The 26,005-nt window shown below is 38.7% G+C and overlaps 1 protein-coding gene across 1 annotated transcript; it reads right to left on the bottom strand.

Moving 5' to 3' along the window:
* Positions 1 to 20,211: 20,211 nt before the first annotated feature.
* LOC113313108 lies at positions 20,212 to 21,177 on the bottom strand. Its single transcript, XM_026561828.1, has one exon. It carries the CDS (start codon positions 21,175 to 21,177, stop codon positions 20,212 to 20,214), a length of 966 nt encoding a protein of 321 aa, XP_026417613.1.
* Positions 21,178 to 26,005: the final 4,828 nt, after the last annotated feature.

The raw sequence follows: 26,005 nt of genomic DNA, 5'->3' as shown, positions 1-26,005 counted from the left end.
CCATTGTTAATATTTTTATTGTATATATATATTTTTTAATTAAATCTAAAAAATTATCCTTCACAAGTCCGAGAGTTTGAACCTCATTACTACAACCCCAGAAAATCCTTAATCAATCTCCAGTCAGCTATGTTGAGTATCCTCCATGGCAAGTTTAATATATGAGCTTAAGCCCCAACCCCCTCGATGCATTTTTAACTATCTCTTTGTACAAACCTTTCGTCAAAGGTTGCGCGAAATTCTCCTTGGACTTTATCCAATCAATGGAAATAACACCGATTGAGATTAGTTATTTCTTAGCTTTAACTATTACAGCTTGTGGTGTGAAGAAAAGATTGCTCACAACTTGCCTGCAAGTATACAGGGACAAGTTGTAGCTAGTGGGTAAGAAGGGTCAGTTCCACAGGGATTAGGAGGGTGTAATTGAAGTTAGACTAAGCTGGGCAGTGGATGCAAGACAAGATGAAAGTTCACTAAGTCACAGTGGCAGCGAAACAAAGATGGCAATGAAGTAAACCAAGGCTGTGAGCCATGGGCAGGGGTGAGATTGTGCACTGATTTCAGTGCACAACAGCTACAAATTGCAAGGAAAACAGGCAAGAAAAACAGTAAATTTAGCAGGGAACAAAATATAACTGAAATTAAGTGACTGCAAAGGGATTGGTGGTTAAGCTAAGACTTAAGATCCACCTTGTGTCCTAATCAAACAACATGTTTCTAGGTTGAGTTAAAATTCCTATGCATACATCTAGAAATGGAAGAATACTAAATTGCTCAATAGTTTTCCCCTAGCATTGGCTGTCTTTTGACAGAACAGCCAATCACAGGCACTATGAGCATTGGTATCTCTCATTTGCTCAATCAAAACATACATCAGGCTAATTATCCTAGCAACTTGTCAATTTACAGTGCACAAGGCTTCAACTGAGCCTTAGCTTAGTGCTACTTAGCTCATGCTCAACATGTTACTAACAGCATACATAGATAATGCAAACATAACTTCAAAAATCAACTGATAAACAGGATACACACATACACACTGTTGCTAAACAGAAATTGGAAAATTGATTCAAAAATATTCTTCACTGGCTAGCCCAGAGAGCTTTTCTACCACACCCATATCCTCAATTTATAGTTTTTACAAGAGAACTAGATTTCTACAAACCCTAATTGGAAAATCCCCAAATTAGCAGGATTAGGGTTTCGAGAAATAATGAAATTAACTCACCCTCTGATGCAATTAGACTCGACCCATGCTTTGAATCGTCCTTATGCTCCCTCCTGAATCTTCTGCTACCATTAATTTCCCTAAATCGAGATGTTTTATCAACCTCACCTAGGACAGTTGATGAGAGAGGATAAAACAGCTAGGTTTAGGGGGATTGTTTGGGGGTTTGTTCTGTCGGGTGATGGTGGAGGTTATGGTGATGGTGGCAGAGGTGTGGGGATGGCAGAGTGTGGTCGAGATGGTGGTGGCGACAATGGCAGGGGGTCAGAGTTTTTGGGGAAGAAGATGGTCGACTGATTTTGGGGAGAGGGGGGCGTTTGGTAGAGGTGTAGGGTGTTTGGTACTGTAGTGTTGAGCGGTTTCAGCGAGGGATGATGTTTCGCGATCTGGTCCGTGGGATGTGACGATGGTAGGTGGATCCAACGATGAGATGGGAGGCTGTGGGTAGCGACCGTCGGATGGAGGAATGCAACGAAAAGGACGGCCCAAGATGGAGATGGGCGTTGCGATGTAAAGCGGGAGCTTCGGAGTTTGATGTGCGATGATGGAGCGACCGTAGGATGCTGAAATGCTTCGATCTGACGGCTGAAATCCGATACGGGCTTGGATAGTGGAAATGGGTTTGAGAAAGGGTTTGGGCCTTGGGTATGCCAAGCCCATATCTTCTTTAAGGACAATTCTTCTTCTTCAAGCCCATTCTAGCCTCTTGGTCTTGTGCACAACTTCTTCGCGGCTTCCTTGCGTAATCCTCCCGGCTTTTCACTACTTTTCTGCTCTTCCGCTCCGCTTCATCCAGACTTTATTTATTACCTAAAAATGCAAAATTAAGTAAGAAAAATATTTATTCTTGAAAACAATGAAAATACAGAATATGGGATAAAATGTAGAATTAATGCGCAAAAGATGAGTTAAATGCCAACAAAAAGGGATAAATATATACAATATTTGGCACTCATCAAATACCCCCAAACCTGAATTTTACTTGTCCTCAAGTAAAACAAAACTAAGGAAATCCTACTATACCACTGTCGCTGGTCTCTCGAATGCATTTAGCGTATGCACTAAGCCTTTTAAACCACTAAGTGTCCCTAGTGGACGAGTTGAAGTCTCGTGAAGGTTTGCTTAGAACGTACCTACAAAGTTCTAGGTCAAAATATAAGCTCAGATTCCATCAAATGTGACATGTGCAAAACAGTTTAAGCTCACAGCAAAATGGAGATGTCAATCTAGCTATGAAGGCACAATCCTAGCACTGATAACAAAAAACATGTGATAAGAGTGTAAAGTGTATCTACACATGTGTAAAGAAAGATCTGAAGTTATGACTACTAATCACCAAGAGATAGTTTCTCAGGCTAAGAACCAGGTCGAAATCTAGCTAGCTGTCCGGACTTTACGAGAATTGTGAATGAGTTGGAGGTATTTCACAATTACTCGCGTTGTACATCAATGGCATACACCCTCCTTGCTTATTACAATGAAAAACAAAATGACTATTTACATGACTCTTATTTACATTGACTACTCTTTTATTTTTGGAACAAGAGATGATGGAATTGATAAATACTTGATTTTTTTGTATTTTTCTGATATTTTTTTTTATTTTTTTTTTTTTTTTTTTTTTTTTTTTTTTTTTTTTTAAAGGAAACACTTTTGATACAAAAGGAAACAAAAATTACATGACACTTTGCAAGAGGTAGCCCTTTTTGATGCACCCAGTTAAATTCGATGGTTGTCTTTCTTAATGTAACCTCCACCTTCTATCCCAACCAACCAAAGAACAAGCTAGTCAAGTTTCGTTCAGTATTCTAAAGTGATTGGCAATCGTAACTTCCTATCAACACCTTGAAGATCGAGGCCATACATGTATTGGTAGATCGTGCGCGTGCAAATTTCTTATCACTATGTGAATTGTGCTAGAATCAGGGTGCCTAAATATCTAGACTAAGACTCCTAATAAAATACATATTTGCACAAGAGTCAACATTTCAAGGTAAATGAGCTCCATTTTTATGATTTTTTTTATTTTTTTAATTTTTTTGAATTTTGATTTTTAATTTTTTTGGAATTTTTCAATTTTTTCAAAAAGAAGGAGTTTTGTTTTCAATTATGGCATAATCATGGTATCTACTCTATACCCCCAAACCTAAACTAAACATTGTCCTCAATGTTTCAAAATATGGAAAGAATTATAAAACAATATATGAAGAGGAACATGCTGAGTAGAGTAAAAGGAGAGAGAATACCCGATTGTACGGCGAAAGCTCGATTAAAACTCCGTTATTCAAGGCAAAAATCCATCATATTAGGAGTCACAATGGATGAGCACAAAATATATACAAAAGGAAATTTAACTAACACATTATCTACAAGAAAATTTGGTTTTTAATGGGATTGGACTTTTTGGAAAAATTTGGTTTTGGGGAGACATTTGGTTTTGATGGGAAAAAAAAATTTTGGTTTTTAGGGAAACATTTGGAAAACTTTTTGGTTATTTAGGGAAAGAGTGGACCAGTTTAGTCCACATAGACCGGGTCCTCCAGGTTGGTTGTTTCAATGTCGGGTGGAAATGGCTCAAGGAATGGCTTTAATCTCTGCCCGTTGACTTTGAAAACGTTCTTGTTGGAACATCCTCCAGCTCTACAGCTCCATGAGGAAAAACTGTGCGTACTAGGTACGGACCCTTCCATCTGGAACGCAGTTTTCCTGGAAAAAGATGTAATCGGGAGTCATACAGCAAGACTTTCTGACCAGGAGTGAAGGATTTGCGCAGAATACGCTTATCATGAAACATCTTCATCTTCTGCTTATATAACTTGGCACTGTCATAAGCCTCATTTCTCAATTCTTCCAACTCGTTGAGTTGAAGTTTCCTTTGAATTCCAGCTTCGTCCAGAGAGAAGTTCAGCTCTTTGATTGCCCAGTAGGCACGATGTTCTAATTCCACAGGTAGATGGCACGGCTTTCCATACACTAGACGATAGGGGGACATGCCAATTGGTGTCTTATAAGCTGTTCTATAGGCCCACAAAGCATCATTCAATCTCAATGACCAATCTTTCCTGACGGGTTGACCGTCTTCTCCAGAATGTGCTTAATTTCCCTATTAGAAACTTCTACTTGTCCACTAGTCTGAGGGTGGTACGGAGTAGCAACCTTGTGAGTTATGCCATACTTGCGTACTAAAGACTCAAAGTACTTGTTACGAAAATGTGAACCGCCGTCACTGATGATAGCTCTAGGGGTACCAAAACGTGCAAATATGTTTTCCTTTAGAAATGAAAGTACCACCTTGTGGTCATTTGTTCTGGTTGCTATGGCTTCTACCCACTTAGAAACGTAATCAACTGCGACTAGGATGTACACATCTACCGTCAGAAATAGGGAATGGACCCATGAAGTCGATCCCCCAAACATCAAAAATCTCCACAATCAAAATGGGGTTCAATGGCATCATGTTTCTCCTCGAAATGCTTCCTAGCTTTTGACAGCGTTCACAAGCAACACAATAATCATGGCAATCCTTGAACAATGATGGCCAATAGAATCCACACTGCAAGATCTTTGCAGCGGTTTTCTTGGCACTGAAATGGCCTCCACATGCTTGGTCATGACAAAAATATCACATCTTTCTGTTCGTGTTGGGGACACATCTCCTAATGATTTGGTCCGGCAGTACTTAAACAAATATGGGTCATCCCAAAGGAAATGTTTAACTTCAGCCAAAAACTTATAGCGGTCTTGTCTCGACCAATGTGAGGGCATCCTACCTGCAGCAAGGTAGTTAACGATATCAGCAAACCAAGGAAGGTCTGAGATAGACATCAGCTGTTCATCTGGGAATGATTCTCTAATCAGCTCAATTCATCAATAGACTCTAAAGTTAATCTAGACAAATGATCAGCAACCACATTCTCACAACCTTTCTTATCACGGATTTCGAGATCGAATTCCTGTAATAAGAGTATCCATCGAATAAGGCGAGCTTTAGCATCCTTCTTGGAAAGAAGATACTTCAAAGCCGCATGGTCTGTGTATATGATGATCTTAGACCCTATCAGATAAGATCTAAACTTGTCTAATGCGAAAACGACGGCAAGCAATTCCTTCTCGGTAGTTGTAATTGAGTTGGGCATTAAGGGTTTTGCTAGCATAGTATATCACATATGGTAGTCTATCAACTCGCTGTCCTAAAACAGCACCAACAGCATAATCAGAGGCATCACACATGTTCGAACGGAAGCTTCCCGGGTGGTCGGACTATAGGAGCGGCGGTGAGAAGGTTTTTAATTCCTCCCAGCTTCACACAAGCATCATCGAAATTGAAGGCAACATCTTTGGAGAGAAGACACAGAGGTCTGAGATTTTGCTGAAATCTTTGATGAATCGCCGGTAAAAACCAGCATGACCTAGAAATGATCGATTCCTTCACAGAGCGGTTTGGTAATGTTGAATGAGGTCAACTTTAGCTTTATCCACTTCAATTCCTTTTTCTGAGATGATGTGTCCTAGAACTATTCCTGAATTCACCATAAAATGGCATTTTTCCCAATTTAGAACAAGGTTCTTTTCTTTACATCTGGATATCACAGGGCAAGATGCTTCAAACATTCGTCAAACGAGAACCAAAACGAGAAATCATCCATAAAGATCTCGAGAAAACTATCTATCATGTCAGAAAAAATGCTCATCATGCAACGCTGAAAAGTAGCAGGTGCATTACACAACCCGAAGGGCATACGTCTATAAGCAAACGTCCCAAATGGACACGTGAATGTAGTTTTTTCCTGATCTTCTGGCAATGTGAATTTGGTTATAACCGGAAAAGCCATCTAGAAAAGTAGTGACTGTGTCCAGACACACGTTCTAGCATTTGGTCAATGAAAGGGAGCGGGAAGTGATCCTTCCTTGTTACTGTGTTCAACTTCCTGTAGTCGATGCATACTCGCCATCCTGTGGTTGTACGTAGGGACTAATTCATTCTTGTCGTTCTGAACTACAGTAATGCCTGACTTCTTAGGCACAACTTGAATGGGACTAACCCATTTGCTATCGGGAATTGGGTATATGATACCCGCATCAAGTAGTTTCAGGATTTCTCCTTTGACTACATCTCTCATGTTAGGATTAAGTCTCCTCTGCATTTCCCTAGATGGTTTGGCATTCTCTTCGAGGTTAATGTGGTGCATGCAAATGGTGGGACTAATTCCTTTGAGATCTGAGATGGTCCATCCTAAGGCCTCTTTGTGTTCCTTAAGTACTTCTAAGAGCTTACTTTCCTGTTCCGTGTCTAAACATGATGAAATAATGACAGGTAAAGTATCATAAGAACCTAGGAATGCGTACTTCAACGTACTAGGCAATGTTTTCAATTCAAGCTTGGGTGGATCAACAATGGATGGAATGAGCTTGGAATCAGAGAGTAAGGGTGGTTCCACTTCATATCTTCCTTCAGTGACGTCCATTTGAGGTACAGATTCGAGCAGAGATAGGACGTCACTACAGTATGCATCATCATAGGAATCTGAGTTAAAGTTCTCCATACATGCTTGAAAAGGGTCGACGGATAGAATGTTAGTCAATGAATCTTGCATTAATCCCTCAATCATATTAACTTCATGCACATCATCATCATCAAGATTCACAGGTTGTTGACTAATATCGAACACATTCAATTCTACCGTCATGTTACCAAAAGACAGTTTTAACACTCCATTACGACAATTAATGATCGCGTTGGACGTAGCCAAGAAAGGACGTCCTAAGATGACAGGAATGTGACAGTCTGGGTTTTGTACAGGTTGAGTGTCTAAGACAATGAAGTCTACGGGAAAATAGAATTTGTCAACCTTGATCAAAACGTCTTCGACCACTCCACGAGGAATCTTGACAGATCGGTCTGCCAGTTGTAGAGTGATAGATGTTGGCTTCAACTCTCCAAGACCTAACTGCTCATAAACAAAATATGGCAGTAGGTTAACACTTGCACCTAGGTCTAATAACGCTTTATTGACCGTATGTTCTCCTATAGTGCAAGAAATTGTTGGACATCCTGGATCCCTAAACTTGGGTGGAGTTTTGTTCAGAATGATGGAACTCACCTGCTCAGCTAAGAAAGCACGTTTTTGCACATTGAGCTTGCGCTTTTGAGTGCACAAGTCTTTGAGGAATTTAGCATAAGCAGGGATTTGCCTAATTTCTTCAAGAAAAGGAATGTTGATGTTGACTCTCTTGAACAGATCTAACATCTCATTATAATGGGTACTTTTCTGTTGGTAGATCAATCTTTGAGGAAATGGGGCAACATGAGAATGAGTTGGCAAAGGGACATTCACAGCAGTAGAATTGTCAGGCTTTCCAACTTGCTCAGATTCTTTGGTTTTCTGGGGTTGTGGAGACAGCATGGAATTTGTATCAGATTCATTAGGTTCTCCTACGTTGTTCTCGATGATTTTACCACTTCGGAGGGTGGTAATGGCATGGACTTGATCGGGTGAGGTTTCAGTGCAGGATGTTGTGCCTGTTTGAAATATCCTCTTTGGATTTTGTTGGGGTTGGCTAGGAAGTGTACCCTTTTCTCTCTCACTTATGGAATCACAGATTTGACCCATCTTTTGATCAAGACTTTTCTGACTTTGCACTAGACTCTGGAACATCTCCTCTAGGGTGGATAGTCTCTTGTCGGTATTGTGCTGAGGATATGATTGTTGACAGTTCGATTGTTGTTGAGGGTTCCTCGGGTATTGATAACCTTGATTGTTCTGAGATCCCTGATTGTTTTGATAGCTCTGATTGGTTTGAGATGGTCCTCCCTGAGTGGGTCCTTTGGACCATGAAAAGTTAGGGTGGTTTCTCCATCCTGGATTGTAGGTCTGTGAATAGGGGTTATGCTCTTGTTTTTGAAACATGGCCTGTGCCTGTTCAAGCCTAGATTCCTGGACTGCAAGCAAATCGGGGCAATTTTGGAATTGATGGTTGGGATCGTTACAAGCGGCACATACAGACGAAGCGACATGTTCTCGGAGAGTAGTGGTGGAAGGTTTTGAATTTTTATGTAGTTCTAACTCTTCTAATCTCCTAACTATTGATGCCATGTTTGCTCTTCCCTCGAAATCTGCTTCAATCCTAAAAGCCCTAGCTTCGGAAGTAGTCTTTCTGGGTTCACGGATGGATTCCCACTGTTGTGTCTTTTCAGCTACTTCAATCAAGAAGTCCCAAGACGCATCAGCAGTTTTGTCTACGAATAGACCATTACACATTGACTCAACCGTTGTTCGGGTGGACACATCTAGACCCTCATACAAAATTTGCACAAGTCTCCATTTTTCAAAGCCATGATGGGGACATTGGAGCAATAATTCATTGAATCTCTCCAGGTATCTAGCTAAGGTCTCACCCTCTAATTGCACAAAGCTATTCAGACTTTGACGAATTGTCGCAGTCTTGTGATTCGGGAAAAACTTTTTGAAAAACTCCTTTATGAGGTCATCCCATGTCATGATGGATTGAGGCTGTAAAGCATACAGCCAGGCCTTTGCCTTATCTTTCAGGGAGAAAGGAAAGAGCCTTAACTTTAGGGTTTCGTCGGACATTTGAGTGAAACGCAGAGTTCCACAAATTTCCTCGAATTCTCTCACGTGGTGGTAAGGGTTTTCATTCTCAACACCTCTAAAAATAGGGAGCATCTGTATTGTGCTTGATTTCAGCTCATAATGGCCATTAGCCTCGGGTAGCACAATACAAGAAGGTTGACTGGCTCTAGTTGGGTACATATAATCCTTGAGGGTACGGGGTTCTCCCATTGTTTCAGATTGGTCCGGTGTGTTTTCCTCGGAAGTTGTGGGTATGTCAATTGGGTCTATTTGATTTACTCTAACTAGTCTATTTGATTGGTCTCTAAAGGTTACAATCATATCCCACTCATGAAATAACAAGCCCACAGATAAGGAAGAAAACAGGGCCCATAAGGATTTGGTTTTGAAAGGGTTAAGTGGAATTTGGTTTTAAGGAGTGGAATTTTGGTTTTAATAAGGGATTTTGTTTTTGGTCTAAAATTGGGCTTTGGAAGAGTTTTTTTTTTTTTTTGAACTAAACCTAGCATAAATTAGCACAACCCATAAAAGAAAATAAAAACAATAATAATAATTACAAGCCCATAAAAGAAAATAAAAGAAAAAGAAAATAAAAATAAAAACAAAAATAATTATTACAAGCCCAAATTAAAAATAAAATAATTATTACATACCCAAATTGAATATTTAATGAGGCCCAAGTGGGTTACTCATGGTTTTAGGCTTACTTGGTTAAGGAGGGAAGCCCAGTTAGGCTTTTGTTCCCTTTTAGTTGCACAGCCCAGTTGGGCTTTAGGATCGTCCTACACAGCTCTCGCTCAAGCCCAGCAGCAGAAGGCAGAACCAGTAGTGAAGCCCAGTTGAGTTGGGTTCAGCTCAGTAACAAGAGACCAGGAGCCCAGTTAGTTGAGGAGTACAAGCCCAGCAGCAGAAGATGGCGAACCCCAAAAGTAGTTCAGCTGAAGCAGCAGTGAAGCCCAGCAGACGATTTCACAGCCCAGTTGGTTAAGGTGCAGCAGGCCTGGCTGGTGATTTGGCCGACAGGCTTCAGCAGGGTAGCTGGCAGAGAAGCAAGGGTGCTGGCAGCAGGGTGGTTGGCAGGTGCAATGGCAAGGTGCTGGGAAGGTTGGCAGGCACTTGGCAGGTGCAGAAACTGGCGAGCTACAGCAGCAAGGGAAGCAAGGCAGGAAGAGGGAGCAGCTGGCAAGTCAGGTGCTCAGCAGGGAAGGGAGCAATGACCAGCAAGGGGAAAGGCAGGCAGGTACAAGGCAAGGCAGGTGAGGACAATGGCAAAGCAATAAGAGAAAGAAGCTTCTAGTTCACAACAACAACAATAGAGTCATCTAAAATGCAAGAGGAGCTAAGATGCATGAATAGTTAGGAGAACTTCAAAAACAACACAACCAAATCCCCGGCAGCGGCGCCAAAAACTTGGTGTGAAGAAAAGATTGCTCACAACTTGCCTGCAAGTATACAGGGACAAGTTGTAGCTAGTGGGTAAGAAGGGTCAGTTCCACAGGGATTAGGAGGGTGTAATTGAAGTTAGACTAAGCTGGGCAGTGGATGCAAGACAAGATGAAAGTTCACTAAGTCACAGTGGCAGCGAAACAAAGATGGCAATGAAGTAAACCAAGGCTGTGAGCCATGGGCAGGGGTGAGATTGTGCACTGATTTCAGTGCACAACAGCTACAAATTGCAAGGAAAACAGGCAAGAAAAACAGTAAATTTAGCAGGGAACAAAATATAACTGAAATTAAGTGACTGCAAAGGGATTGGTGATGAGTGCCAAATATTGTATATATTTATCCCTTTTTGTTGGCATTTTAACTCATCTTTTGTGCATTAATTCTACATTTTATCCCATATTCTGTATTTTCATTGTTTTCAAGAATAAATATTTTTATTAATTAATTTTGCATTTTTAGGTAATAAATAAAGTTCGGATGAGTCATGGAGCGAAAAGAGCAGAAAAGTAGTGAAAAGCCGGGAGAAATTATGCAAGGAAGCCGCGAGGAATGGTGCGCACAACCTCATTTTCTACACACAAAAGCGCTTCCGTTCTCAGCCATCAGATCAGTTCTCGGGAGCATCCGACGGTCGCTCCTTCATAGAGCATCAAAATCGGAAGTCTCTGCCAAGCACCACAGCGCTGAAATTCCAAGCCTTCAGATTAGATGGTAGTTGAATCCAACGGTCGCTCCTATGCCTGTGCATCAAATCCCGATGATTCCGCCCAACACTATAGCACCTAACCTAATCTAGCACCATTGACTTCGTTGTGTTCCACATCCAACGGTCGCTACAAACTGCTTCTCTCTTAGCCGTCCGATCTACCTACCATCTCCATATCCAGCAGCTCAGCTCGCCAAACATCGAACCAGATGCTCCCGCCTCACACCCTAGCACCAAACACACCCCCTATCCCAAACACAGCCGAGCCCCTCCTTCATCTCCTTCACCCGACATTTGCAGAGCCACCTCTCTGCCACCACCATCGCCTGCAACCCACTGCCACCACCAGACCTCGAGCTTCCTTCACCACCACCAGTTCCATCACTGCCACTACCATCTCCAACACCCGACAACACCCTAGCCTAGTTATTTTCTTCATCTCACAACCTCTGAAACCCTAGGTTTTGGGGTGAGTAAAATAACTAGAAATTAGGGGACAATAGGAGCAGGAAGAGCATCAGAGGGACATCAACAAGTATGGGTTGAAGCTATTTTGGTCAGTGTGTAGGTAAATTTCTGTTAATTTACAAAACCCTAATTGTACTGTTGAGTGAAGATTTTTGGGGAAAATGGGTGTAAACCCTAATTTGATAATTTGGGTATAAAAGGGAAGTGATGTGAGATGTAAAAACGTTTCTTGGACTAGCCAAGTTTCCACCCAATTTGGGTTAGGTTAATTCCAATGTTAAATTGCACTGTTAGTTTTTGATGCTCCTGTTAACTTTCATTGCTCCTGTTAGTTGCATTTTCACTCTTAATTGCATTTGTTGTCATGTTAGTTTGCCATGTTATGTTAGTTTGCCATGTTACTCACTGTTATGCTCAATGTTAGTTTGCCATGTTACTCACTGTTACTCACTGTTATGCTCAATGTCATGTTCTAAACTATCATGCTAGGGACTTGATAAATCACTAATATCTTATTGTGTAGTACATTGATTATATTGCTTTAGAAGGCTAAACAGGTTTAGGAAAAACTTGAACTTAGTTCATCATCACCTCACTTTCACAATGTATGCCAAGTATACTTTGTAGTTAGGTTCATGAGCTGGTGATAAGCTGCAACTCAAGCTGAATTCATAATCCCTTGACTAGTTGTGCTGTAGAAAGACAATTAGTGCTTTGGAAAGAATACCATAGTTGTGTTTAACTTTCTATAGGAGAATACATAGTAGAAGTTAGAGTGAATTCAACCCCTAGTTCACATCCATAATCTACTTCATTCTCATCCACAATTCCATCTTCTACTGTTTAACTTTGCTTTCTTGTTTTCTTTCATTTGTTTTGCTTTCACTGCTCACTTGTTTGCCCTGCAACTCTGTTGCATTTCTGCTTTGCATTTTCTTCACTGCTTGAGCAGCTGCAGCTGCTGCTGCAGCTCTGTTGCTACTGCACTGATGTGCATTTTCTGTTGCTGCTGCCACTTCTTCTGTTGTGCTGCTGCTGGTGCCTGCTGCTCTGCCAAGTTGCTGCTGCTGGTGCCTGCTGCACTGCTACTTGCTTCTCCTGCTGCCTTCCTTGGCCAAGCCAAAGACTGCTGCTTCAACTGAGTCCAAGGCCCTAAGCCCAATTCACAGTTGAACTGTTGAGCCCAAAGCTCAAATCAGTTCACTGAAACCAAAGCCCATAGTCCACAGTTCCTGCAGCCCAAAGCTCAATCAAAGGCCCAAAGCCCATTTGCACTTCAAAGATAACTGAGCCCAAGCTCAGTTCATTTCATTTTTAACAAACCCACTAAGCCCAATTCATTCAAAGGGCATTCAAACCCATTAGTACTCAAAGCCAATTTAAGCCAAAAGGCTTCTAATCCCAAAGCAAAACTAGGAACCCAATTAGCTAAAACACTTCCAAAACACACCCGATCTCTGTGGATCGACCCGTACTTGCACGAGCTACAACTGACGACCGTGCACTTGCGGTATTACTGTAGGCCCGTTTTCATCGCATCATTTCTATACACCTTTCCGTACCTGCCAATTGGTGGTTAAGCTAAGACTTAAGATCCACCTTGTGTCCTAATCAAACAACATGTTTCTAGGTTGAGTTAAAATTCCTATGCATACATCTAGAAATGGAAGAATACTAAATTGCTCAATAGTTTGCCCCTAGCATTGGCTGTCTTTTGACAGAACAGCCAATCACAGGCACTATGAGCATTGGTATCTCTCATTTGCTCAATCAAAACATACATCAGGCTAATTATCCTAGCAACTTGTCAATTGACAGTGCACAAGGCTTCAACTGAGCCTTAGCTTAGTGCTACTTAGCTCATGCTCAACATGTTACTAACAGCATACATAGATAATGCAAAGATAACTTCAAAAATCAACTGATAAACAGGATACACACATACACACTGTTGCTAAACAGAAATTGGAAAATTGATTCAAAAATATTCTTCACTGGCTAGCCCAGAGAGCTTTTCTACCACACCCATATCCTCAATTTATAGTTTTTACAAGAGAACTAGATTTCTACAAACCCTAATTGGAAAATCCCCAAATTAGCAGGATTAGGGTTTCGAGAAATAATGAAATTAACTCACCCTCTGATGCAATTAGACTCGACCCATGCTTTGAATCGTCCTTATGCTCCCTCCTGAATCTTCTGCTACCATTAATTTCCCTAAATCGAGATGTTTTATCAACCTCACCTAGGACAGTTGATGAGAGAGGATAAAACAGCTAGGTTTAGGGGGATTGTTTGGGGGTTTGTTCTGTCGGGTGATGGTGGAGGTTATGGTGATGGTGGCAGAGGTGTGGGGATGGCAGAGTGTGGTCGAGATGGTGGTGGCGACAATGGCAGGGGGGTAGCAGAGTTTTTGGGGAAGAAGAAGATGGTCGACTGATTTTTTGGGGAGAGGGGGGCGTTTGGTAGAGGTGTAGGGTGTTTGGTACTGTAGTGTTGAGCGGTTTCAGCGAGGGATGATGTTTCGCGATCTGGTCCGTGGGATGTGACGATGGTAGGTGGATCCAACGATGAGATGGGAGGCTGTGGGTAGCGACCGTCGGATGGAGGAATGCAACGAAAAGGACGTCCCAAGATGGAGATGGGCGTTGCGATGTAAAGCGGGAGCTTCGGAGTTTGATGTGCGATGATGGAGCGACCGTAGGATGCTGAAATGCTTCGATCTGACGGCTGAAATCCGATACGGGCTTGGATAGTGGAAATGGGTTTGAGAAAGGGCTTTGAGCCTTGGGTATGCCAAGCCCATATCTTCTTTAAGGACAATTCTTCTTCTTCAAGCCCATTCCTAGCCTCTTGGTCTTATGCACAACGTTCTTCGCGGCTTCCTTGCGTAACTCCTCCCGGCTTTTCACTACTTTTCTGCTCTATTCCGCTCCGCAATTCATCCAGACTTTATTTATTACCTAAAAATGCAAAATTAAGTAAGAAAAAATATTTATTCTTGAAAACAATGAAAATACAGAATATGGGATAAAATGTAGAATTAATGCGCAAAAGATGAGTTAAATGCCAACAAAAAGGGATAAATATATACAATATTTGGCACTCATGAGCTTGGCTAACACAATGTATAGATATAGCTGGCACAGGCCCATGCCAGAGACGAATGTCTTCTAAAAAGCATCTTAGGCACTCGGCCCCCTCTCGTGCTTTATCTAACGCAATCCTCTCAGATTTCATAATGAATTGAGCAATATATATATGTTTGGAAATCTTCCAAAAATAAACCCTCCTGCTAGAGTGAAAACATATCCACTCGTAGACTTAGACTCCTATGAGAAACTATCTAGTTCGCTTCACAAAGTCCCTCAAGGACAACAAGATACCTTTCATAAATCAAACAAAAGGTCATAGACTATTTTAGGTACCATAATACTCTACTCAGTGCATCTGAATGCTCTTGCTCTATACTACAATTATATCTACTTAACTTACTCATTATATAGGCAGTGTCTTGACTCTTACAGTTCATTAAATTCATCAGACACCCTATAACTCTTGAGTATTCAAGTTATGATACTTCATTATCCTTATTTTTCTTGAGTATACAAGAAGAATCATACGAGGTACAAGCAGGCTTACAATCATATTGATTGTATCTCTTAAGCACAATTCAAGACGATGAGAATGAGTAAGACTATAAAAGTTTGTTTATCTTCTAATCCTCATTCCTAATATTACATAAAAAGGGCCTAAGTCTTTCAAGTTAACATTCTCATTCAGTTCATGTTTTTAGTGGAATTAATCACATCTATGTTTGTATCAAGTATAAGCATATCATCGACATACAAGCATACAATCACACAGGCATCCTTAACAAGTTACTTATAATATACTTGTCAGATTCATTAACTTAAATCCACTACTCATTATCACATAATTAAATTTTACATGTCATTGTTTACGTGCTTATTTTTTAAAAACCGTACAAAGATTTGTTCAACATACAAACTTTGTCTTCATAACCTTTCACTACAAAGTCCTCAGGTTGGTCTATGTAAATTTCTTTATCTAATTCACGGTTTAGAAAAGTTGTCTTAACATCCATCTGATGTATCTCCAATTTGTTTATGGAAGCAATATCAAATAGCATCTTGACAGAAGTAGTTCTCGTCACAAGCGAATATGAATCAAGCAAATCTACGCCTTATTTTAATTTATAGCCTTTTTGGATCCTAATATTTTTCCACAGTTCCATCTACCTAACGTTTACTCTGAAAAACTCATTTACATCTCATGGCCAAGTCTGGTTCCGACGGACTGAGTCCCTTTCACTAAATGAAGTTTTTTACCAGAATGGGGTTTCAGTAGATGTCAATGATTATTTACAAGTCTGGGGCTCAGACTAAGATAGGAATGTTATGAAGTCGGCTTCATAAGAAGTCTCAAGTCTATTATTTTACTTCTCTTAGGATGAACCTCAACTTCATCTTCCTTTAAGATAAGTTCTGACTATTTGAAAATAAATCTAGGGGATCAACATCACATCTTTAATGAGTTACAAGATTAAGAATAAACATGTTCAAAGAACTCATCATCCCTAGATTCCGTAATAATTTCACACCAAATCAGAAAAAATCACACCAAAGTCTGAAAAATCAGAACGTACAACCAAAAATCTACATGTAGAACTATGTTCAGCATACTATATATGAAGATACAATCAACATTTTTGGTTTTTATCTAGTTCTTTTAGAAAGGGGAATGAAAATTTTAGTCAAACACCCCCACACTTTGACGCATTCATAAGAAGGTCATCTACCTTTCCATAAATCATATGGAGTTTCATCTGATCCTTATAGGGTAATCTATTCAGGATATACTAGTTAAGAGAACTGCCTCCCCCCACAAGGCCGCAGGTAATCCTGAAATCAACATGAAAATTATCATCTGCTTAAGGATATAGTTATTAGGTTCAAGGCTTCTAATTGGTTTTGAACTTCAACTTTATACATCTTAAGGCTTTTAAGGCATCATCCTTATCCCTAAGCAAGTATACAAGATAGTACCTCGTACAATCATCTACGAAAGTTATAAACCATATTTTACCATAGTGGTTTTGGGTTGAAATCATGTCAACTAGGCCTAAGTGAATTAATTCTAAGGGATTATAATTACTTTGAACATTTGTGCTAAAAGGTTTTATAGCATATTTTGATTCTTCAAAGATTTCACTTTTGTGTTAAAAAATCCAAACTAAATTTGGGTACGCAGTCTATGCTTGCCAGTTAAGCATTGACTTATCAGTTTACGTTTCCAAGTATACCATGCAAAATATTCAACCACACAAAAGAAAGCACAAGAATCAACTATGTTCACTTCATCAGTTTTTTTCCATTAAGCTTATATAAACCCCAAGTCTATTAATCGTTTCCTAAAAAATCACTGCCCTTAGTTACAACAAGTTTTCTAGATTTAATTTAAATCTTTTACCATCTACAACAGAATAAGATACAAGATTCTTGCATATGCCTGGAACATGAAAACTTCATTCAATGTGAGAATATTACAGATATGAGCTTCTGCTCGACCTTTTCCTTTTATGCAACCTTTGTTACAGATGAGTTACTCATAAAGAGTTTCTCAACATCCTCTATCCTCTGATAGAAGGTGAACAGGTCTTTGTTTCAACAAAACATGCTTGGTGGCTCCAGAGTCCACCCACCAATCTCTCAAATTGGTTATTAAAATAACTTCCGAAATCATGCCACTGAACTCGTTCTAGTTTGTTTCAACTAAATTAGCATTAATTTTCTACTTATTAAGGTTTTTATGTTGTCTAAAATTTAGTTTCGTATGGATAGGATTTTACACACATAAAAATCACCCTTAATTAAAGTAATGCTAGATTCAGGTTTACGAAACATACATTTCTTAAGAAGACTACGCTTAGAGTTGCATTTGATGTTCCCACCTTTATCAGCTTTGAAAAATTTGTGTTCATCCACATGCGCCTGTTAGCCATCGTGAGTCACGTGTTCAATACGCTTCCCTTAAGACATTAGCACCCGGCTACATTCAAGAGTGATGTTATAGCCCCCACAGGACGAATATCTCAAGGATGAAACACCCTACTACACCTACTACTAGCATATGTAGTAGATGCTCAACTTGAGCTTGGCAACTCCGAAAAACCATTAAGGAAAATCTCGAACGCTTAAGGAAGCAATATAAAAATATTTTCCCTTGGGGGTCCTTCTAAAATATAGAGAAACCCCTTTCCCATGGATTTTACAAAAGTAGTGAATTTGTTTATATAATTGACAAATATAACTTAAGAAGAGCTACTCCCCGATGTGGGACTACAAATCTTATATAGTCTTTTAAATCAACTAAAGAGTGGAAACTCGACGATGTAGGACTAATAAGTTTTTCATTCAAAAAAGAAACAATTAATTATTATTTTATTAAAACCTTTAAAAATCAATTTTATTAATTGTTTTTCCAACAATCTTCACGGTGACCGGGATTAAACCCCTGACTTCCTCCTTACTGGTATTTGTTGAGACCTTGATGTATCAAGTAATGCATCCTCCAACTAGATCATATATGGAGGATGCACTACTTGATACACCAAGATCTCAACAAACTAGCAAGGGTTCAACCAAAAGAGCTGCACTTAAATTCATGAGTTATTCTTTCAAAGCCAAAAAAGAAAAAAGAAAAAGGAAAAAAGAACGACCTTCTCATATGCACTGTTTTAATAAATAATACTTTCTTCGTTTCAGGAAAAATGATACTTTTACGTTTTCAATTTGACCCATCCATTTCAAGAAAAATGAAACTATCACTTTTCCTGAAATGGAGGTAGTAATATATAACCTTATTTTTCTTGATGATGGCATCCGAGCACATATACAGTAAAACTTCGATAAACTAATAGTCTTGGGACTGCTAAATTCTACCAATTTAGCGAAGTATTAATTTATCGATAAATTAATAACTTATTATTATATCGAAACATACCAAATGTAACTTAAATTTCTAAAATAAGTGTGTAATATCAAATATTTAGAGATTTTATTTTTAATTCAAATTATTTTATGACATATTGTGTGTATAGATGTATATGCTTTAACATTAAAATTAAAACAAAAAAAGAAAAAGAAAAAAAAAATAATATCATTTCGGAACTTCTCAAGGAAGTACAAAAAATTAAAGATGAAGTACGATGTATAATAAATGTGAACAAAAACAAATAACCTTAAACGCCTATTTTAATAAACACCATGATATAATTGAACACTGATTATCAATTAATATATTAGTTGGGCCCTATTGGAAACATAAAATTCTTATTATATTACAAATTTAGCGGGATTATTAGTTTAGCACACTGGCCCAAATCGGGACCGACAAAAAAATTTATGTTAGCGAAGTTATTAATTTATCACATATTAATTTAACGAAGTTCTACTATACATGCAACCCGCTAGAATCGAATGCTAAATGGTTAACAGCCTTAACATGCAATAGATTCTCGGAGAAAGGTGTAATAGAATAGCTCTTAGCGGAGGAAGCAATACGATCTAATAAAATCTCAAACGGATTTCTACAATATTTCTTTACTTTACGGTTGTAATAATGGATTAGTTTACGTTATTGCTCAAGAAGAAAGGAAGCCACGGATTCTCGTAAGACTATCCGTATTTACTTTACGCGTAGGCACTTTAAGTTTCTTTAATATCTTTTGAAGGAAATAAAAAACTCACCATACCAAAGGCTTTTCATGTTTTTAGTTTTATCGAGATGTACCACAGGCTACCTTCAGCATCTGAAGAAGTACGGATCAACGATTGGATAAAGGTGTGACAGGCTGGTATAAAATATTACTTTTCTTTGATTGATAAAGAATTTGGTGCTGACGAGTTTCGAGCTCAGATCACTGGTATCATCAACCAATAACTTTACCACTGTATTACAGTGACATCGGCTAAAAATTTACTTGTCACTAGGTGACCAGAGGATTGTAGCCAAAAATTACATTATCAGACCAAAACCCGAGTTTGAGGTAAGTTGTGTGTATCTTATATATCATGCCAAGTCCTAAGAAATAAACATGTTTCACGGGGTATCATGGAAATGTTGAAAAGATCCAAGATGTGCATCGGTGCGTCATAGTATACATCTGGCATTATGGCTACACTCAGTATTCACAAATGTTTGCATGATGATATGAAGATAAAAAATGTCTCAACTTTTATTTTTAAATCGAAGGTTATATTAAAGTTTAAACCTCAAAGAGGTCTATTATTTATAAGTCCGGATAGCTAGGAAAAGAAAAATAAAATCCCCCACTCGAATACTAACGAGTTTCGAACTCAGGTCTATGATATCATCACCGAATAATTTTATCACTGTATTACAATGATAACTGTCAAATTATTTATTGTTAATTCTGAAAGCTACTTTAACTTCGATCATAGTTTATTAATTTTGTATGAGTACAGTAAGAAAGAGTCAAAAGGATTTGTATGTAGTTTTGCTATTAAGTGTGAAATATATTCCATGCCTCTTTACAGCGTCCTTTCAATACATTCCAACCCCAAGTCTCAAAAACTTAAAAATTGTATCCATTAGAGACCAAAGAAAGAAAAAAAAACCTTCTCATATGCACTGTTTTAATACATAATACTTTCTTTGTTCCAGGGAAAATGATATTTTTAAATTTTCAATTTGACCTATCCGTTACAAGGAAAAAGGTGAAACCATCACTTTTCTTGCAACACAGGTAATATAGTCGGATGGTTGACAGCCTTAACAGGCAATAAATTCTCGAAGAAAGGTGTAATAGAATAGCTTTTAGCTGGGGAAGCAATACGATTTAATAAAATCTCAAACCGATTTCTACAATATTTCTTCTCTTTACGGTTGTAATAATGGATCTCTTCACGTTGTTGCTCAGGAAGAAAGGAAGCCGCAGATTCTCGTAAGATTTTTACGACTATCATGTCTAAGCCGCTAATGGCTTTCAAATCTACATATTTTATGTCACTCCAGAGACAAGGCATCTGGATCGTTTTTTTATCCCAAGTACCACTAACGACACCGATATCATTATAAATCCACATGTTGAGGCAGTCATCTCCTTCTCGGACTGAAACACTTATGTGTCCATCCACTTCTACTAACTTATGAACCAACTGTACTTGTATATTCGAGCGCCAGAGATCAAGGATGAAACTAGGGATTACAATCTCTCTAAACGTCTCGCTTCCAAGATCAAATACCATTATGACATCATTCTTGTCTTGCCCCGCCTGGCAGCACATCCAATATATAGAACCATGCACATGAACAGTTTCGCTACTAACTGCAATGTTCGATGGAACTCGGTTACCATCGATCTTTCTCCATATATTATCACCTACTGTTAAGACCTCACAAACGAATTCATGGCTAACAATCATGAAAGGAAAGTACCTTACAGAAATATCATATGCGGAAAACACTTTGTGTTGCTTAGTGGCTGGGTCAATTCCAAATCCAAACATATACTTGTAAAGTCCAGTTATCTTTTTGCGACGAAATTGTACTTTAGGATCAATACTGAGTTCTCGAGTACTTGCTGGTTTAATCCATGGTGTTTTTTGTCTGGTGCAGGGATTATAGATGATAACAGAACCATGTTCATCTAAGTTGACAAAACAGATCAAACCGCCCACAGGTTCGAGCATTAATATGCAGGACCGGACATAAAGTGTTATGTCTTCACTGGAATAATAACTCGGAGTAATTTTGGTGGTGTCTGGTAGTTCACTTGGACGATCATCAAACACCAAGTCCTGTTCGGAGAATAAAATACGACTGATTTGTATGGATACAGAAGCACGATGGGTTGGATATATAGCAGCACGGTGGGTTGGATAAATAACGAAGGTGCTGGTGTTAGTACTATTCGATGATGTAAAGTGTAGATCAATGAAGTAACAATCTTGTGTAATCATCCATCTCCAACGTTTAGATACAGACTTGAATCTCATCAAGGATTTCGGAGGAAGTCTGCGTAATATGTCAATTAAAACTAAGTTGTTTCCCTCAACCCAACAACCACTATCCTGAGACATTGAGAAAAAAACACCTAAGAGATTGTTAGCTGAGCAACTTTCTCTGAATCAATCTGATTGTTAGGAGGATGAGAAACTGTGGTTCAACAGAGAAGCCAAGAGTATATATATATATATAGAAGAGAGGGAGCCTAAGAATCCTAATCCAAAACAAATGCTAATTGAAAGCAAACGCACAAGTGTCTGACGAACGTCCGATAGGAGACAACACAAGAAGGCGTGTCCTAATACAGCTCGGCTTTTAAAAAAAAAGAACATCCTTCTTATTACTTGCAGAAAAAAGAAAACTAACTAAATTAACTGGATTCCAAATCCGTGTGTATCTTTGTGCACCCTGAGGCATAGCTTTTCTTTCCCTTTTCTCCTGCTCTTCCCCGATCAGAAGGTAATATATCACATGATAAACTTCATCCCTGATATGACCTTGATACGAGTCACTGGTATAGCACATTTTGACCATACATCAAAATAATTTACTTGGTTATTTCCATTAGAATTGCTCTCATTCCTCTCAAGCCGAACCGGAATGCTTTTTATCGCTCATTATCTTCTCCCATCTCCGTATGTATATCCATCACCCACGATTTTTTTATAACTACCCGCGAAAGGCATCAAAATCTCCGTAGCAGTTTTACATTGAAGAAATAAGTACACAGAACTGTCCTTACTTTGAAAACCCAAAGTAACAAATAATTAATCACCACAGGTTGCCCTCATTAGGCAAGTGTAAATTTGTGGCGTAGCTCCTCAGTGGCAGGCTTGGCACACAAACATTGAGTCTATTGATTGCAGCGGCCAATATGAACGCACATAGACTTCTTGAATCTGGACGCCTGGTCGTCTGCAGCACGTCTTTTAAGGCACCAACTTACCAAACCAGCTTCATTTGTACACATTTGCAATTTCTTTGCAAATGCTCTAAAGTCTAAATCTTTAAACATGAGAACCCGTACGTAATAAGAGTGAATCATGTACTATCAGACACAAAGAATAAATGATGTCAGCAAATAAAGAAAATACAACCAGACAGCTGAGCTGAGATTTCAAATAATTGAAGGCATCTAGCGATTAGACTTCTTGGGGGTGTACTATACCCAAAGACTTCTAAGTCTGTATTTTCTTTTTTTGTTTCTAATTTTTAGAACACTCGTAACTAGATCAAGTTTGCTCAAGCTTCTAGCCTTCTATACGTTGTTATGTCTTACTATATTGTGAAGTCCTGCATTTAGCGGCTAAGAAATATAGAAGATGCATGCAGGATTACTGTTATGGAGATGCATGGAGGATTATTATTATGGACCTTATAGTTATATATGGATAACATAACTTATTAAGGTTGACTAAAAACTAAAACTTCATTCCATATTAGTTTACTTCTCAAAATCGTTAACACCAGGATGTGAAAATTTTATATTAGTTTGTTTTATATGTATCAACATACACCGATGCATTGATTTAAGGGCATTTTAATTAACTACAGCCCAATCATCCTAAAATTGATTAGCTGAATTTATTATTTCTTAGACCTTTATGTACGATCATGCGATTGAAATTATTTCCTAAAATCAAAAAGCTACAGACACATTCGTTTTTCTTTAAATCAACTAATTATTAGGCATCTTTTTCTTTTAACCATATATTGACCGATTTGGCCCAAAAGTCGACCAACTATTACACAGTAACTATGCTTATCTCTGAGTTACTTGAGATTGAGAGATTCTAAACCCAATCAACAATGTTCCTCTTATTAAGGGATTCCCTATATGAAATCTTAGGTTAGAAGATATTGCAAAACAGGGACACATTTTTGATGCACTCCTAAAGAGGCACCATTAACATTAAAGACAACAAATTCAAGGCGTCAGCATCAAACATATTCCATTCATATCTTAACACAGTATGAAACATGTTTCAAGTATTCTGTTGTGCAGCGGGCATTGGGCATCTTCTTTTTTGAACCATATTTTTTGATTTGGTAAAGCTCGGTTTCAGCTTTGCCTCGCCTCGCCCCATCCCGAATTTATTTGCTAGAGTTCGGCTTCCACTTTGCCTCGCCACGCCCCATCACGATTTGGTTTGGTGTGACTCAATTTCACCTCGTCCTATCCCAATGAATTTTTTTATTAACCATGTAAACTCCTTCCCTGCATTGAATACCAACGTGCATTGTGTCAACTTTAAGGTGAATCCATTGGTTTATCATCAGTAAAGAGAAGGTGAAACGGCAAGCTTTACGGTACTGCAAACGTGAGCCTCCACTTTTTGCTTCTTGTGCTTTTGCGCTACTTCTTCTTCTTTCACTTCCGTGTTCAACGGATTCTGAAATTACCACCTCCTCTTTGCAGTAAAAGCGTACTGTTGTTGGAGCTAAGTAAGCTGCTAGGAGATTTAGAGCTAGACCAGGATAAGCAAATATTTTAATGTACTGTTGTTGGATTTTAAGAATTTAAGAAGCCGTACATGCCATGAAACTCGATAAAATTCATATGTGAATTACTGTCTCATAGCTTCTTTTTTTTTTTTTTTTACATTTTAGGAGACAAATCCACTAAACCAAAAGTGAAGGAACCACCAAAATGGCTTATGAATGAGCTCGTATTGCCATAGTGCCCGTACTCAAATCCTACATTGATTCAGGACGTCTACCTTATTTCCCAAGTTATCTTATTTCCTTTGAAGTATTTTATTTAGAACTCTAGTTATTTTAAGCATCTAATGTTGGCGCGTTGCGGAAGTGTGATGGATATATGGAAATGATTTAGGGAATGAGTAAAGGAAAAGAGGTTGATTAATTGAAAAATATTGGTTTAAGAAAAATGAGGCTTTGATTAATTTTGGAAATGGAAAATATTTACAAAGAAATTTAGTGTAGCTTTTTGGTTCATTATGTTTACAAAAGGTTTTTTGGCTTTTACTAATTCTATCTCTCACTCTACCTAACTTTTGCACTCTGGTTTTTAGTCCACTCGTTGAGTTTTTGGATTGCCTTCAAACGAACACATCCACTGCCTATTTATAGACATAACTTAACCGACCACTTATACCTCTAGATAATTCTAGAGTGTCCTACCGACTAAGATACAAGATACCTAGAGCAGGAATTCTGTAGAGGCCGTTGACTAACTAGACTAGGAATAATCTAGAGAGAATACTCTAGAGTGCAGATCGAATGTCCTGGATAAGCATGGGGGAGTTTATCCTTCACGTGACTATTTTTGAATAATCAATAATTCAAGATTTACCATCACAAATTACCCAATATTTTTAACACTCCTTCTTAATCTGTGATGTTAAGTTTATCTCTAAAATTTATTGAACTTATCCATAGTGACTGCTTTTGTGAAGATATTGGCATTTTGTTCATTTATTGGACAAAATTGGAGTTCAATTTCTTTGTTTTCGACCAACTCTCTGATGAAGTGGTTTCGTAGCTCTATATGCTTTGTCCGTCCATAGAAAACTGGATTTTTTGTCATTGCAATTGTAGACATATTGTCCCAGTAGATTGTTTGTCAGTTCTTTTTGTTTTTGTTGTAGGTCGGTCATTATTCTTCTCAACCATACCGCTTCACATGCTGCACTTGTTGATGCTATGTACTCTGCTTCGGCTGATGACAATGCCACCGTACTTTGCTTTTTAGAACTCCAAGAGATAACTTTTGTGCCCATTCAAAAAACATAGCCTGATGTGCTTTTTCGGTCGTCAATAGATCCTGCCCAATCGCTATCTGTGAAGCCACTTAAATCATTATCTTTTTCTCTTGTATACTTGATGCCAAAATTCTTTGTTCCCTTGATATATCGGAGAATTCTCTTTGCGGCGGCGTAGTGTAACTTTCTTGGATCGCTCATAAACCGAGAAAAAATGTTGGTTGCATTGACGATGTCTGGCCTTGTATTTGTTAAGTATGTCAGTGAGCCGACTAGACTTCTGAATAAGGTTGGATCAAATTTTGTCGCTCCATCATTTTTTACCAATTTATCATTGGTACCAATTGGAGTTTCAATTGGTTTTCAATCCATCATGTTGAACCGTTTCAGCAAGTCTTCTGCATATTTTTCTTGGGAAATGAATATTTCTTCTGGAGATTGTTTTACGTGAATCCCAAGAAAATATCGCATAAGTCCTAAGTCTGTCATCTCATATTCTTTCATCATCCCCTTCTTAAATTTTTCTGCCATCTCTTGTTTTGTACTGGCATAAATTAAATCATCAACGTAGAGACAGACAATTAGGAAGTCCGTACCTTGTTTTCTTATGTATAGGGATGGCTCACTTGGACTTTTCTCGAATCCATTATCTCGGAAATACTTGTCGCTTTTGTTGTTCCACGCACGCGGTGCTTGCTTGAGGCCATATAGTGCTTTGCGGAGACGATATACCATTTTTTCTTTTCCTTTTTGGATATATCCTTGAGGTTGTTCAACGTACACCTCT

Source organism: Papaver somniferum, chromosome 9 (genome assembly GCF_003573695.1).
Source record: "Papaver somniferum cultivar HN1 chromosome 9, ASM357369v1, whole genome shotgun sequence".
Taxonomy (NCBI): Eukaryota; Viridiplantae; Streptophyta; class Magnoliopsida; order Ranunculales; family Papaveraceae; genus Papaver; species Papaver somniferum.
Note: the sequence above shows the minus strand (reverse complement) of the source record. Positions and strands in the feature narration are given on the sequence as shown.